The sequence below is a fragment of the Euwallacea fornicatus genome, chromosome 35 (assembly GCF_040115645.1).
Source record: "Euwallacea fornicatus isolate EFF26 chromosome 35, ASM4011564v1, whole genome shotgun sequence".
In the NCBI taxonomy this organism is placed as follows: Eukaryota; Metazoa; Arthropoda; class Insecta; order Coleoptera; family Curculionidae; genus Euwallacea; species Euwallacea fornicatus.
Genome location: NC_089575.1, coordinates 370,149 through 386,368, shown reverse-complemented (window position 1 = coordinate 386,368; position 16,220 = coordinate 370,149). Strand labels below are relative to the sequence as shown.

Genomic DNA, 16,220 nt, shown 5'->3' with positions numbered 1-16,220 from the left:
TCTTCTCTTCTCCGATTAAATGTGCAGGACGTTAGCATTCAAGGGAATAAAAGGTACTTTTTCCCGGAGGTGTGTACTTAATTTTCTCTACGATTTTTGTCCCGTTTTATAGAAAAAGAAGCGTATGTTGCCTGAATAAATGAAACGCAACCAGTAACATTAAAATCGCAATGAAGTAAAAGTAATAGTTTCCTCCCTTGTTGTGCGAATAATTATAGAGTTAAGGTTAGGTAAAATACTTTTACTTACTTTTGCTGCTCTTTTCCATCAAATAACTGAGGCAAGTCCTGTGTTCTATTAAGGTCGTAAAAAAACAAATTTCTGTCGCGCTTCTTCACTTACAAGCGTCCCCCGAGTATGTTATATGGAGACCCTGAATATTATTTTCATAATTTTTGACCTACGACTCTCATTATTATTGTTTTTCAGGCTACACATACCCCCCTCAACAAGCACCGTCATATGATAGTTATAGCGGATACACCCCCCAACAACCACCTTATAATTACGGATTTCAAGGTTATCCTCCGCAGCAGCCACATTACGCTTCTCATCCGCCCCAACCAGGATATGACTACAATAATCCTCCTCCGGTATATCCAAATTACCCTTACCCAACTCATTCACAACAATACGCTCCTCCACCTCAAGGAATGTACCCTCCTCCCGCGGCAGGTGTTCAACCTACTGGTTACACCGAGTATTCTCAATATCCCGGTCCGTCTCAGCCAACTTCCAACTACTACCAAAATAATTAATGCGTCGGAAATTTTTGTCAGATTTTCGATTTATGGAATAATGTTATTATTGTCGTCTAGTGACATTTATATTCCTTGTGATATAGATCGTTTGGTAGCATAATCTAAAAATTTTAGCTTAATGTTTTCACGAATTCTAGAAAACGAAGCATTTCGGTGAAGATCTTTCAATCTTGAATAATCTGATTAGTAAATGTTCCGTGTAAATTCTTGTTGTCTACAAGAGTTTTGTTGCGAGTCCCCAGATTTTCTATTTGTTAAGCATACATTTTTATTTAAAAAAATGGCAGTGCCCCTGTAGCTATTATGGTTGTATAAAAATTGGATAATGTAAAATTAATTTTTCTACTCGTATACAAGAAAGTGTACTTTTCCTCACGCAAAACTAGGTTTGAAGTTTACATTTTTCAGCAGTAGAGCGAAGAAAGCATTCTTGCCGCTTGAACACAAAAATTGCAGTTTCAGCTGCGATCGGAAAAGGCAAGAGTACTTTTGGCTAGAAATATAGGCTATACTTTTTCGACAATTGACCATTCCATATTACTAAGTCAAATTAAAAAAAATTGTATCATTTTTATTTTATTAAGGACAGTAACAAATAATTATTGGTTTAAACGCTAGTTTGATTGTTATTGTGAACAATGTAACTTACTGTACAATTTTGATTAATAATTGATTCATTTTCGCTACTTGTTACGGTTGCAGATATATTTGTAGATAGCGATCTCTATTGTATTTTCCGCGCGTTGGGGGACCTGATTTTTCGAAATATTTCTGTTTTGTCGTGTATGGAGTTTTCTATGTAGCCTTCTGCTGTTGTGTTGGGTCACTACAAAACCATCCTAGTCTTTTTAAAGTGGTGTTATTCGTTTTAAAATCTTCTAGCACAATGGTTGATGACAAGTAATTGCATATTTAATCACATTGGGAAAATTTAAAACACCTTACTATTTGTCTTGGTACGTTTCCAGAAGTATGCAATTCAGCCACTTGATTTACACATGTCCAAATAATCTCAAAAGAAATCGTCTTGTTCAACTTAACGGACGCAGTTCAACATGTTTATGGTAGAATCAAGCATAATTGAAAGTCTCCTGTCCACTATTTCAAACGCTAACTGTGGATTTAGTATTGGTTTTTGTGTTCGGTATTTTTATCATTATATTCTATGTTGCTGTAATTTTTATGTTGACGACAAGCTCCGGAGACACCCAATATTAGAGAAACTATAAAATGGTTAAATTAATATTTTCTAAATATATCAACTAAGCTACCTGTGCAAATTTTCAACAGGGTATCATTATGCAAACAACCAAACAGAATGTCCAAAAGTTAAGCCCAAAAAAAGTCGGTACTTTTTTGATACGTCCAAAACGCAACGATTTTGCGCTATCATGTTCTGTTCATTTACTTTATATTACGTATAATGTTTTCTCAAATTGTAAAAGAAACATTGAAAAAAAAATTAATAAATGGAAGTGGCCCAAATCAAATGCACAGATAGTCATAGCAAAGAAAAATTTTAATTACAGCAAGTACGTAATTTCATATCTATTATCTTTTGAAGCTGTCAAAAACAAATAAACCGAGATAAACCAGCACCTTAGCATTTTTTTATGGAGCATCTTGTATATTGTTCTCTAGTATAAAAGATTTTTGTTTTAATAAATATATAGTTTGCTTATATTTCTTTCGGCCATTTTAAAGTAATGAGTTTTAAAATTTAGAACTGGAAGTTTGAAAAGAACAAGTATAATTCGTAGAAATACTCAATATTGGTCTTGTCACTGGGTCCATATTTGGCCAAGAAGTAATTTTGTTGCCGCGGAGCAACGAAATTGCAAAAACGCTCGCTGATCGGAATACAGCAGCTTTTGATCACAAAAATGGGAGTTTTAAAAGCTGTCTTTTCGAATTCTCATTTAAAAACACATCGAAAAAAAGTAATTTCACTAATTTTTTGCCCATAAACGTGGATGCGTGGTTTCGTTGACGTAAGTCGTAACATGTAACCTTTAATATTAAAAAAAATTCACAAAAAGCTAACGTAAGACGCGACATCTGATTTCTGACATCTTTATAATATTCAATATTGGATCTTAAGGGTACGGCTTACATTAAAGAAACTATAAATCTATTTCAATAGCTGCTCAAATGGAAGGTTCAAACACTTAGTTGCAACCTTTTTTTTATTTATCAAAATCATTTATCAGTTGTATATATTTTGCGCTTCTGCTGTCCAGCTAAAAAAGTTGGAAGTTTAATAATTAAACAATAAAATGCAATAATTATATCTTTGCATAATGGCCGCATAAAGGGGCACCATGCATAGGCTAGGTAAAGGGGTAGTTTCGGTCGTATTACATTAAAACAAAAAACCATCTGAACTATAGATTTAAACGAATCACAATTGGGCCTGAAACTGCTCTTGCAGCGTAACCTAGTAGATCTGTTGTGTTTATCTGAAATATAACGAATTGTTTCAATGATCAATGAAATCACTAAAATTATAATAGATCGTAAAATGTAAATCTCTCCTAAACTGGACATCTTGAACTGAAACTGGTAAAATTACAGCTTCTTTTCAAACTGATCGTTGTTTTCTTACTTCTCGTGTTACTGTACTTTTACTAGATACATTTATATCTTCATAATCATTTGGTTTCTCAGATTCAAGCTGCAGTAGTTTTAAAAATGTTCGATCTATTTTCAATTGCTATGTTCATTGTAGATCGAAGTTCCATCGAAGTAATCGTCGAAAGATGAGAAAGTAACTTTATTTGCACAGGATTACTATTGAGTGGTATCAAAGCTTGTAAAAAGGATTTTTTGTGATTCAAGAAATATATTTCATTGAAACTCTCTTGCTAGGATTTCTTGATCTCCAGTCATCAAAGAGACCGTGCATTTGCGGTTAAAAGGCCGATTTTGCACATTCTATGTTTTACAACATGCTTCAGTGTTATTACAAATAAGTATCTCGTAATCCATCCTGACTTACTGCCATATGGTGCGCATAAAGCCAGACGATTCTCTAAATAGTTGTTAATCTTTCTATCTTTTAGAAATATACATGTTAATGCGTGAAAGTGCATTTCCTGTGGTGCTAATGACTCATAAGTAACAAGTTCTTCTCTCTCAGCCGAAGCTACAAGATTAACTTGGTTTTTTCCTCTCGGTGCTACAACGCTTCGTGATCTTAGGGCAGTTGTTTTCCAGATTTCGTCTAAGTTGTAGATTCGATCAAGAGTAAATTGATATTTCTCCGAAACACGAAACAAGTCTTTCTCTTTGGCTTTACTAAAACCCAGTTCTTCGGCCAAACTTGGGCATTCTAACTTGTTTAATTCTCATTCACAAATTGCTTTCTTCTTCGAGTTCCATCTTTCAGGATAGTTACAATATGACTGCATTTTTGCTAAGGATATAATAAAACATTGGTTTGTTCGTACGTCAAACCATAATTCATTTCTGAATATTGTTTAATATGCTGAATTAGTATATTTTCCTACGAACTCACAAATCCTTGAAACATATTTACCCAGAAGAAATGTCAATAAAAGTAGCATTGAAGGTAAGTTATGCCACATTTTGAATAAATGTGCATAACACGGTATCAATTAAAATTTCGATTTGTACATATATCTTTTACTTAAATCACTACCGCATACATCATAATCATAACGCTGCAGATATTCTTCAGCTGTTGTAGCTCTCGCATTTCTTCTTCCACTGCTAGATTCAAAAAATACCATTATTGAGCATGTTAAATGAGTGTGAAGTAAGTTTCTCATCGTTTTTCCAGTCCAGTCGAATAATTGGTTAATAATGATGCACATAATACGGTTTAGATAGTAAGCCAGTCGGCCAAAATGTCCTTATCATCCTCATTATTGTATCGTGGAAATGGAAATGATTGTGAAATAAAACATCATCCTTGACGTTATGGTTCAAGACGCACCGTCTTTTTGTATTTAGGATTTAATTTATGCTTAATTTAGATAAATGTATTGTAATTTTATCAATTTTAATTAAATCTTGTAGTGGAAACAAGTAAATTACACACCACCGTTGTAAAGTACATCATTATGACCCGAACGTCAAGTTTAAATCTAAGAGGTGGGAGTCACAAGTAGGTATCACTTTCCGAATTTGTAGGAAAATATTTAACTAAAAGGTATTACGTGGCTTGGTGGGTTTTTGTTAATAGTTTGCTAAAATATCTCATGCAGATTTACTTAAATTTTAGCATGGCCTGTCCTTATGTAAATGAAACTGACACTCTACTTACCAAACGTTCCCGAGCTTTAATGAAAGTGGAAAGATTCAGACATGCTACTTTGAATCGAGTTTCACGGATGGATTCTCATTAGCATGTGATGATAATACAGAACTGATGTAATAATAACTTCCCTGAAAAATCTGAACCTTTGTAAATATTAGAACTTGCCACGACTGTTATTACACAATGACATCTTGTACATCGCGGTAAGAAAATGACAATTCAATATGATAGTTCGTCATGCATTTTTACAGTAGACAATTACATTTCTTATCGTTAAATTAATAACTTTCAAATGTACAATGTAAGTTTCACTAAAGGCAATTAAATGTAAAACGCCGTCATAAAAGTATTGTTTTTTTATTTCCAGTGTAGTAGTTCCTCCTCTCTTTACATCGTTTTAATATTAAAAATACTAGTAGTATACAGGGCGACCGTTATCTTCCTCGTAAATGGGCAAAATTTTTAGACTTCGAAAATACAGGGTGTCCCAAATAAAGTGAGTTCCATGGGGACTATGGGAGCGGTAAGAGATACAAGGTGACTCAAATTAGAAAAAAAAGCGCATTTTTGTGCCCATTCAAAAATTGTTCTAAATTTAAAAATATGCACAGAGGTTGTCAAAATATGAGCAAAAAACTGTTTGAGTAAATTGTACCAAATTTGACAGTTCTTTATTATCGACAACTGCCAATTGAATGGCGTTTTCAGAATTTTCCCAGGCCTTCTAGATTTCGGGAAATTATATTCAACTTTGTTATTTCTTATGGCCGCCATATTGGATTTTGGTGCCATCGAATAGACAATAAAAAAAGTTTTTTAACACAAAGGTGCCCTTGGACTTGCAAAAGTAAGAAAAATAAATAAAAATATTTTTCACCTTCCCCCGCCAGGGGGTTGAAAGTGGCAAGGTTGACAATGGTCGCAAAAGATGTCCCCCTCCAAATAAAAATCGACGGGAGTCAGCGATTTTTTTTTTTTTTTTGAGTGATAAATAAGAGAAATTGGCCTTGTTTCGTCTTCGTTGGTCCACCCTGTATATATAGGACACAGGTTAGTTGAGGTTAGTTCTTCTTAATATTCTTGAAGCAGCGAGGGTTTTTTGATTTTCCAATAACAATCAACATAAGTTTTTTTTGGTTTTGTCGCTATGGCAACAGTAAAAACGACATTTTTCTACCTGTGCACTTTTTTTCTTCAAATTTCAGTATTTTTTTCGACTTCATTCTGTAGAAAAGACAGTTTCATCTACGTTAAACATCTCGCCATTCTGGTTATTTTTTCGAATTCTTAGCCACGTAGCTTTGAGCTAGCTTTCTGTCGCTAAGCCTGGTACACAGTCACCTCTCATTTTTTCATACACACTGTTAGGCCTATATCGGTCGCGTTTAATATAACTTTCTGACCATTTATATTCCGGACTTTTATTCGTTATTTTGGCAAACTGTGTCGCTTTTCCCTGTAGTATTGAACCACTGATTGCTGGCCCTTTCCTTCTTTCCTTATTGAACCACTTAAATAATGCCTGAGCTACATCTCTATGATGGAATAACTTAAACTTTTTCTTTGACAACATTTCATTAAACGTATTCATGATATTTGCCTTGTCCCTCCGAATTGTAGAAACAGTCAAATGCAATAGGTGCAACTCATTTGCAATGGTTTTATTGCTTTCACCTGCTTCAAGGCCGGAAAGCTTTTCTTCTCCTTGGAGTCATTTTTTTAAATACAACAAACTTATAATAATGCAAACATGCTAAATATTAGGTCGTGTAGTATGAAATGAGTAGATTCTCAAAATGCCAGATTCAACTGCGAATTACTTCACTCTAAATCTATATTTGGACTTGACTTTTTTATGTGAAAAAGGCACATTCTCTTCCTCTTCCGATCAGAGTTTAAAGTGTTAAAAATCATTGAAAACTTTTAATTTTATAAAAATGTTTGTGCAGCCATGCAAAATAGTGAAATTCGTGTGTTAATGAAATATGAGTTCCACTGTGGAACCACAACAGCTCAGACGGCTCGCAATATTAGTGATGTGTTTGGTGCTGAAGTCACTTCACAGCAAACAGTATCTCGTTGGTTCATGAAATTTCGTTCTGGCAATTTTGACCTAACAAATGAACCACGTGGACGACCTGAAACTCAAGTGGATAACGATCATCTGAAAGCCGTGGTGGAAGCGAATCCACGTCAAAGTGCCTTCGAATTTTCGTTAATATTCAGTGTAACCAAAAAAACAATGTTGACTCATTTGGCTGAAATTGGTGAGGTGAAAAAGCTGGACATTGGGTACCGCAGGGTACCGCAGGGTACCGCATGAGTTGAGCGACATACAGAAAGAACGACGTCTCGAAGCTTGTGTTTCTTTGCTGTGCCGGTGTAATAACGATCCATTTTTGAATCGGATTATTACTTGTGATGAGAAAAGGATCCTATATGACAATACCAGACGTTCATCGCAGTGGTTGGATCAAGATGAACCACCAAAACATTGTGCGAAAGAAAATGTTCATCGAAAGAAGCTTATGGTGTCCGTTTGGTGGTCCAACGCAGGTGTCATCCATCGCAGCTTCATGAAACCTGGTGAATCGATCACGGCTGATGTCTACTGCCGACAACTGACCGAAATGATGAGGCAACTGACGGTTAAGCAGCCAAGATTAGTCAATCGAAGCGCACCGCTATTGCTGCACGACAACGCTCGGCCACACACCGCACAAGTCACCTTGGCCAAGCTACAGGAGTTGGAATTGGAAACTCTTCGTCATCCACCGTATTCACCCGACTTAGCACCCACTGATTACCACTTCTTTCAAAATTTGGATAACTTCTTGGTAAGGAAAACATTCAACTCCGACGAGGCTGTCAAAGCTGCCTTCCACGAGTTTATCGACTCCCGGCCTGCAGGCTTTTACAGCAGGGGAATCAATGAACTTCCCGTTAAATGGCAGAAGTGTATTGATAATGGTGGTGCATATTTCGATTGACAATAAAAACATTTCATATGAAAAAAAAAATGACTAAAGTTTCAATTCAATTCTACTCATTTCATACTACACGACCTAATACATACAATGAACACAGCCTTTAATTTACATATGCAGTCCTCGTTCATAATTCAGGAATTTTCACGACAATTCTGATTCTCTCCGTACTTTTCTATACAAAATTAATTTTTTTGAGTTTTTTTATCGACAAAAACATAAATGAAAATATCGACATGAAAAACTCATATTTTGTAGCTTAACTGAACAAACGCCATTGTTGCAGTTGCAGTTGCTTAGTATTGGTAAATATCTCAAAGAATTTTTTTTTTTGTGTATTTACAGTAATTGCAATGTAAAGGTCCCAGTACCAGCATTCAATTAGAAATTTTGCACAAAAAAGACTGAAACTTATAAAAAAGCGGGGTTTTAACAGTTTTACATAGAAATCACTGAAAAACCATACTCATACGTAGGTGTGTAAAATAGTATATAAAAAAGAAATTTTCTGAAATTTGTCTATAAAAGCGCTACAGGCATTACTTCAAAAAAAAGTCGGTCACTTTTTGAATGACTTTTGAAAGAATGCCGATAGTGTCGGCTTTATTCTACAATCACCATATCCCATTGCGTCGTCATACCCGGCTACTAAACCACAGAAAATGTTTTTTGTGGAGTTTAAAAGCGACTTTTCTACAATGGGGTACATGCAAATCCTACCAATCATTCGGGTTTCCGTCGCTATGTGCCACTTCTTATAACTGATGTCGTTATTTGCAACTTCCATTGCATTTTAAAGAAAAAGTAAACTATTTTGTATAAAAGCAGATTTGAGTTAGGCATAGTAGCGGCTCCCCCAGGAGACCCCAACCATAAAATAACTTGGAACCAGCATGCAATTCTGTCGGGTAATAGCCAATTGCTACAGTACCGACGTCTTTTTCAGGTACCGCTGAATTACCCAATTCAGTCTCGGCGGTTGTAAACTTGGCAGAAACCCTAAGACGAAACGGCACAATGGTCACGTTCACGGGGGTCGAAGAAGGAGCCCTTGAAGAGACGACCAACACTCGACTGAACTTCCAGTTCTGAGAATGGTTGAACACGTAACCGACAGCTTCGACAAGAAACAAGCCACAGGAGCACTACTGTTGGACGTTGCGAAGGCCTTCGACAACGTATGGCACAGAGGACTGCTGGTGAGACTGTTGGACTCAGGATTTCCAGTACCACTTGTCAAGCTAGTTAGATCCTTCCTCGACGACAGACAATTCTGCATCAAGCTGGACGGATGTTACTCAACCTACAGGACCATAGAAGCAGGAGTACATCAGGGAGCGGTACTATCGCCGTTCCTATACAATGTCTACGTGCCGGATTCTCCCAGGACGGAAAGGACAGAACTGGCACTTTACGCAGACGATACTGGAAAGATCCGGCAACGTAAAACTGTCTGTCAAATACCTGCAAGAAGAAGTGACAGCGCTGGACAAATGGTTATCGAAGTGGAAAATCAACGTCAACGCCGAAAAAACCCAGGCCATCGTCTTTTCCCGAAGGAAGAAACTCGAGACGGAAGACAAAGTGGTAATTCAACACAAGCCGGTGCATTGGAGCGACAATGTCACTTAGCTTGGAGTACACATGGACCAGAAGCTCATGTGGAAACATCACATTGCAAAGACCAGGCTAAAGGCGAAAATGACGAGGGCAAAGCTCTACCCTATGATTAGCGGCAAAACCAAACTGCCCCTCAAGACCAAGATCACGCTCGTCAAGATCGTCATCCAATCGCAGCTATCGTACGCATCAACAGTATGGGGTTATGCAGCCAAGTCGCATCTACGGAGCCTACAGGCAGTGGACAACATTGCACTAAGAACGGTTCTAAAAGCGCCTTGGTTCGTTAGGAACGAGATGATCAGAAGGGATCTCAACTACAAGTCGATGACGGAAGTCACTAAAAGCCATGCCATCAAGACGTTCCAAACCACGGAGGAACATACAAACGAGCTGATCAGGAGGGCAACGGACTATCACCCGAAGGATGCCGTTCCACACAAAAGGCCAAGACACCAGCTGCTGAACAACGGGTGAAAAAACGGGGATCTACCCAAGCACGACAAAATCAAACTAAAAAAAAAAAGCTACAAAAGCATCCCTGCAAGGATGAAGGGAAAAGACCCGAAAGCAATTCAGGTACTTTGAAATCATCGTTGTAAAATAGGTCAAAAAAGAAAAAAAGCCGACAAAGAAAAAAATCACCCAGAAAAAAAATTAAAAAGGGCAGGAAAATCCCCAGTCGGCAGGATATTTCTTGCCGAAGATCTGGAAGGTGACGTAAAATATCCTCTCCTTGGAAAAGGCATAAAAGGTCCTAGAGAGACGGCAGAGCAAGAAGCGATGGCCCCACTTGTCTTTCTTACTATAGGACAAAAATCAAAAGCGCCCCAAAATCGCGATTGAGGTTGTTTGGGCACGGGCCCGAAAACCTCTACGAATTATGGGGTTTTTTACTGGGTGAAAACCACCACACAGGCTGGTGCACGGGCACCGGTAACGTTTTACCGACAAGATTTTTTATCCCCAGAGTCCCCCCCCCAAAAAAAAAACTTTTACCCACGACCACCTTTCGAGGTACGAACGCTGACTATCGTACTTTCGCGCTCGTTCATCATCAATACATACCACCGTTAATTGTTCATACCGGGTATTGCTTTAACGCATCCCTAACCCGCCAAAGCATCTAATACGAAGAATTTTAAGGAAGGCATAAATCAAGTCTAAAACTCAGAAATTTTATTTCCAGAATACTTGAACAGATTGCAAAATATCCTTTTAATATTAATGTCAACTTTGGTGGGCTCCGCCTGAGAAAACCCTTTTACCTTATTGGTCACGACTTTCATAATCCCACTGACATCTTCGCCGGGCTGTTTCAGCGACGTTTTCACCTGGTCGGCCAGTTTCTGATACTTTTCTACATCACCAGAATTGAGGCAATCGAAGATGGGCCAGTTATTCTCACATGCCTCGCAAGTACAGGTGAATTGATAAAACCTCCACAACTGGTGGGACCTGACCAATTTTGGGTATTCCGCAAAATTGTAGTTCCTGCAAGAAGTCAAAACGAAATACTGCAGTGAATTACAAAAATCTTTAAATCGTGGGTTTATAAGTACACCTAGTTGAAAGTCTCTTCGATATTTATCTCCAAACAATATTAATTAAACAGGTTAACGTACAGTAGTGGCCATAAGTATGGAACCTTTTTTAATGTCGCTTTTATTTAAAATGAACGATTATAATTTGAAATTGTAAATATAAAATAGATTCTATATATATATAAACAATATTTATTTCCTCAGAAATAGGCTATCGATCTGTTAGGTCTTTCTGCCTGTGATACAATGGTAATCTTTTGGTGACTAACTACTATCACATTACATCTGGAAGTGCTCCCAAAGGGTGCTCGAAGGGAAAAGGAGGCGGGATTGTCTTGTCTGTCTTGTTAAGCAAAGCGGGCTCAGTATAGTTGAGCTGTTGGTGTTCTTTTTCCATCTGTTCTGTAGTTGTCGTAGTCTTTCTGTTATTCTTATCATGTTTGTGCGTTCATACAGTAATTGGTTGGGTGGGTTGTGTAACGGGTTTTCGGGTGTCTTAGTTTTGTGATTAGTCTTAGTGTAATCTGTTCTGTAGTCTGTATGTGTTTGCTTGTTTTTTCTGTTGCATTTGCCCTCAGTACGTGCCCGTAATCCAATAGTGATCTGCATATGGTTTTGTATATTTTTATGGCGTTTTCCATACTAATCCCTTTGTCTTTGTATGTCAGTGTTCGGAAGTGTTTAACACAAAATCCGCATTTCATACTTGTATACCTGGTATATTGGTATTTATTGGAATTTGATTTGGAGTAAATATGAAATTAAAAAAAAACTGCGGACAAAAGTATGGAAACTATTTGCATTTTTTGATAAAACGAATCGAATAAAATCTAAATTTATCGACTTTACACAAGGATGTCGAAGAAAAATCCACTATTGACTTCAACGGATATTTCAAGACTTCTTGCCGAAGAACACAACATAGTGGTATCGAGTCGCACGGTGCGAAGATTCTTGGTAGCTGGAGGTTCGTTTGGAAAAGTTGCTGTCAAAAAACCACTAATTTCCAAAAGAAATAGAAATTGCATTTGCTTGGCAACTTATCAACTGGTCACAGGAAAAATGGAATACAATCTTGTGGAGCGATGAAAGTAAATTTCAGTTATTTGGTAGTGATGGTATTCGATACCTAAGACGTCCTAAGAATGCAAGATTCGATTCTAAGTATCAATTGCCTCCTGTAAAACATGGCGGTGGAAGTGTTATGGTGTGGGGGTGTCTTTCTGCCTCTGGGGTTGGGCCATTAATTAAAATAGAAGGGACTATGGACTGATTCGTGTACAAGGACATCTTAGCGAATCATATGCTTCCTTATGCAGAATGGGAAATGCCCTTGTCTTGGAGTTTTCAGCAAGACAATGACTCCAAGCACGCGTCAAAACTGGTTAAAAATTGGTTTGAAGAAAATTCTGTCGCGAAAATGGAATGGCCGTCGCAGAGTCCAGATCTTAACCCGATTGAACATCTTTGGGAACACCTTGGAAGGCAAATTCGGAAAGGAAAAATTCGTAGTTTACCACATTTATTCGAGGTTTTGGAAAGAGAAGGGAAATTAATTCCAGTGGAAGTTTGCAGAAAACTGGTGTATTCTATGAACCAACGGTGTCGTGCAGTAATTAATGGAAAACACACACAAAATATTGACACAATTTTGAAACAACGGATTATTTTATAAGTTACTGAAAATACATTATTGATTTCCATACATTTGTCTGCAGTTTTTTTTAATTTCACATTTACTCCAAATCAAATTCCAATAAATACCAATATACCATGGACGTTGATAAAGTATTAAAAATAGAATCTATTTTATATTTACAATTTCAAATTATAATCGTTCATTTTAAATAAAAACGATATTAAAAAAGTTTCCATACTTATGGCCACTACTGTATGTTCAACGTTTTTTCGTATACAATTTGTGCATTTTTACAATACTATTTGTGCATATGGACGGTTTTCAATTTTTTACTAGCAAACGCTTCATCGAACGAAAAAGAGTCAAGGGAGCATTTTTCTGCTAAATTAAATAAAACTAAAAAAAAATAATTTTTATTTTGATAAAAAGCAGTGGCGCACCGTTTTTTCTTTTAAAATGTGCTGAGAAGTGTCCGTACCCACGCCACTGGTGAAATGAAAAACAACTTTTTTGCATAAATAAATGCGCTTACTTAACTCTCAAAACGTGCCAAATTTCACTTACATATCTCAAGCAGTTTTGACTATGTCAACAAAAGTTGGATTTTTTAAGTAAAGTTTAACACCCTGTATATTGGGGCGTCTCTACCACATTTCAAAATCGTGAAAATTTTAAATTGCCAGAGTTTAAGTGCTTTCTTAAACTATCAAAATCGTTGATAGTTTAAGTCGTCGTGAATAACACAGACAAAGAGCCGAAATTAGTTCAAAAACACTTTTTTTTTTCAATAGAACACCTTATATGTAATATTCTATTAGATGTATCTTTTGTTTGTAGTTTAAGGGCGTTATCGTTAATGATTCTTAAATAGAGCAATGTGTGGACTACCTAAACAACCAAAGCACATGGCTCGTACGGATAAGATACTATTAGGTTTCAAAATGTCCGTTAGAGATATCGCCAGAAAATCCTATACAGCGCCTTCCAAAAAAAGCAGACAATCAGCTAATCACAAATAATTTGAGCACAAAGAAATTTAATTAGGTTAATCAGGATTAAGGTATACGGGATGTTAAAGCTCAATTTTAGTCTTTTTTGCTTATGGCTCCTATAGTTTTTGACGGTTTAAATTCGGAGAATGTGCAATTCGTTTTAATTTGATCAATTTGCAATTGATTGATTGTCTGAATCTGCAAAACGATGTTTTGCCTTGAGTGAAGATCAGACTCTCTTCATCCGCAGGAAACTGTTTCGTGGTACTTCAGTGTTCCTTTATTTACCAAGACTTGAATCTCCGGTTCAATTAATAGATTTTTGCGTTCTTTTTTTATTTTTTATTTCGGTTTTTTAGCTATTTCCAAAACTATTTAGGAATTCTATTTTTATTTAATGTACCTGAAAATGAAAGGAAAAACGCATGAAATACACCCACTTTTTATGGGAAATTCATGTGCATTTCTAGATGATTTTGCAAACAATTAGGTCTGGAAAAAGTGCAAGAGTTAAAAAAAACAACTTGAAGAATAAATTCCATTGACGTGCCACGAAAACAAATTTTTGTGAAGAAAAGAGAATTTGACCCTACAAAAAAATCACTTTGTAGATCTAATTGTCATGAACCTCCCGTATTATCTTAGTTCTCATGGAATATTTTTTTTGAGCTTTTAGACACGTCACAGAACAATTAAGCTATTTGTTGCATTTAGATACACTCACTTTCACATGAAATGCGCCACCCAGTAATACTAATAATTAAGTCTTGTAACTGTGGCAAAATAATGCTTCATAATGGAGGATCAAATGATCAGACTTTCAGTAAAAAGAAACAACACATGTTAATTAAAAAATTAATAATGAGTGACATCACCTCGTACAGCAATGCAAGCGCGTACTCTTCGCGGCATGCTTTGCGACAAATGATCAATATCTTCCTGGGGTATTTCATTCCATGCTACCTCGAGATGATGTCGTAGGTCATCCACATTGTTTGGAGGCCTCGGTAAATTTCGAAGACGGTGACTCACCATGTCCCAAAGATGTTCGATGGGCGCTAGGTCCGGTGACCGTGCAGGCCAATGCAGTATTTCCAATTGTGCTTCTTCCAAGTATTGTCGAGTAATGTCCGCACTATGTGGTCTTGCATTATCCTGTTGGAAAATGCCATTTGGTAAAGTTTGCATGAAGGGTACTAATACTGGCCTCAGAACATTGTTAATGTAGCGACATGCGTTTAGGTTGCTTGGAATGAACACAAGAGAAGATCTTCGACCAACACATATCGCACCTCAGACAATGACACCAGGTGTTAAAGCTGTGTGGCGCCTTTCACAAAATTGCAAATTTCTTCTTTCACCTCGGTATCGTCTGACTCTTCTACGACCATCATTGATCCATAAACAAAATCGCGACTCGTCACTGAAGACGATGTTGTTCCATTCATGACTCCAATCAACTCGTTCTTAACACCAGGCCAATCTGAAAGTTTGGTGTTGGGCGATTAGTGGCAGTCGTTGATTTGGGCGGTATGAATGTAGGCCAAAAGGCGAAATTCTTCCGTAAACTGTTGCCATCGACACCCGACGATTTGGAGCTCCCATCCAATCTACTGCAACAGACATTGTTGTTCGAAATCGATCACCAATGGCCATCCGTCTAAAAAGTCGATCTTCACGTGCGTTGCTGCTACGGGGAGGACGTCCAGCTGGACGATGTTGCTGAACCCTTTCTTCAGATCATGGAGACCATATTCTCGCAATCGTGGTGTGGTTCCGATTGATTCTTCGGGCAATCTCACCAAAGAAAGTCCACCCTCCTTCATGTCGATAATTCGCCCTCTATCAAAATCCAAAACGTGGGGAAAACTTCGATGCTGTCTCACTGGGGGCATTTTGAGATGTCTTGTTCACAGTCCAACAACAACAAAATAAACTGATATTTCCATGTAAATATTATTTTATTTATTTACAATTGAATAAAAAATCTAAAAGGTCAATGACGAAAAAACCACCAGCATTCTTCCTTTTTTACTGAAAGTCTGATCATTTGATCCTCCATTATGAAGCATTATTTTGCCAAAGTTACAAGACTTAATTATTAGTATACTGGGTGGCGCATTTCATGTGAAAGTGAGTGTATTATCTCCTTGTTCATATACAGTAAATTCATTCTAATCTAATTTGCTGGGGCGAATTTCTCAGTTCAGGCTTAATCTACAAACTACCCTTAATGACAATCAGTAGCACATAAGTAACTTGGAACCCCTTGAAAGACAGATTCCCTACAGAGTCACGCAGATTCGTTCTCAGAAACCGATAGTTAGTGTTTAATGTCGTCTTGCTCTTGTACCATTGAGAAGTCGAATGAAAGTGTTGCGTAAACGGATTATGA

At 37.1% G+C, this 16,220-nt stretch overlaps 2 protein-coding genes and 1 pseudogene across 3 annotated transcripts in view; 2 read left to right on the top strand and 1 right to left on the bottom strand.

Annotated features, from left to right (window-relative positions):
• LOC136348723 (helicase ARIP4) overlaps positions 1-5,389 on the top strand; it is a 31,572-nt gene extending 26,183 nt beyond the window's left edge. Inside the window, exon 21 of the mRNA XM_066299824.1 lies at positions 430-5,389. Coding sequence (XP_066155921.1) covers positions 430-758 — 329 coding nt within the window. The 3' untranslated portion in view covers positions 759-5,389. The remainder of the gene's footprint in view (positions 1-429) is intronic.
• Positions 5,390-6,994: 1,605 nt separating this feature from the next.
• LOC136348731 (histone-lysine N-methyltransferase SETMAR-like) lies at positions 6,995-8,119 on the top strand (annotated as a pseudogene).
• A 2,688-nt stretch (positions 8,120-10,807) lies between these two features.
• The window catches only part of LOC136348882 (SET and MYND domain-containing protein 4-like), a 37,522-nt gene continuing 32,109 nt past the window's right edge, over positions 10,808-16,220 (bottom strand). For both annotated transcript variants that reach the window (XM_066300060.1, XM_066300059.1), the window contains one exon: positions 10,808-11,144. In XM_066300060.1, the coding sequence (XP_066156157.1) occupies positions 10,814-11,144 (331 nt within the window). In that variant the 3' untranslated portion in view covers positions 10,808-10,813. The remainder of the gene's footprint in view (positions 11,145-16,220) is intronic.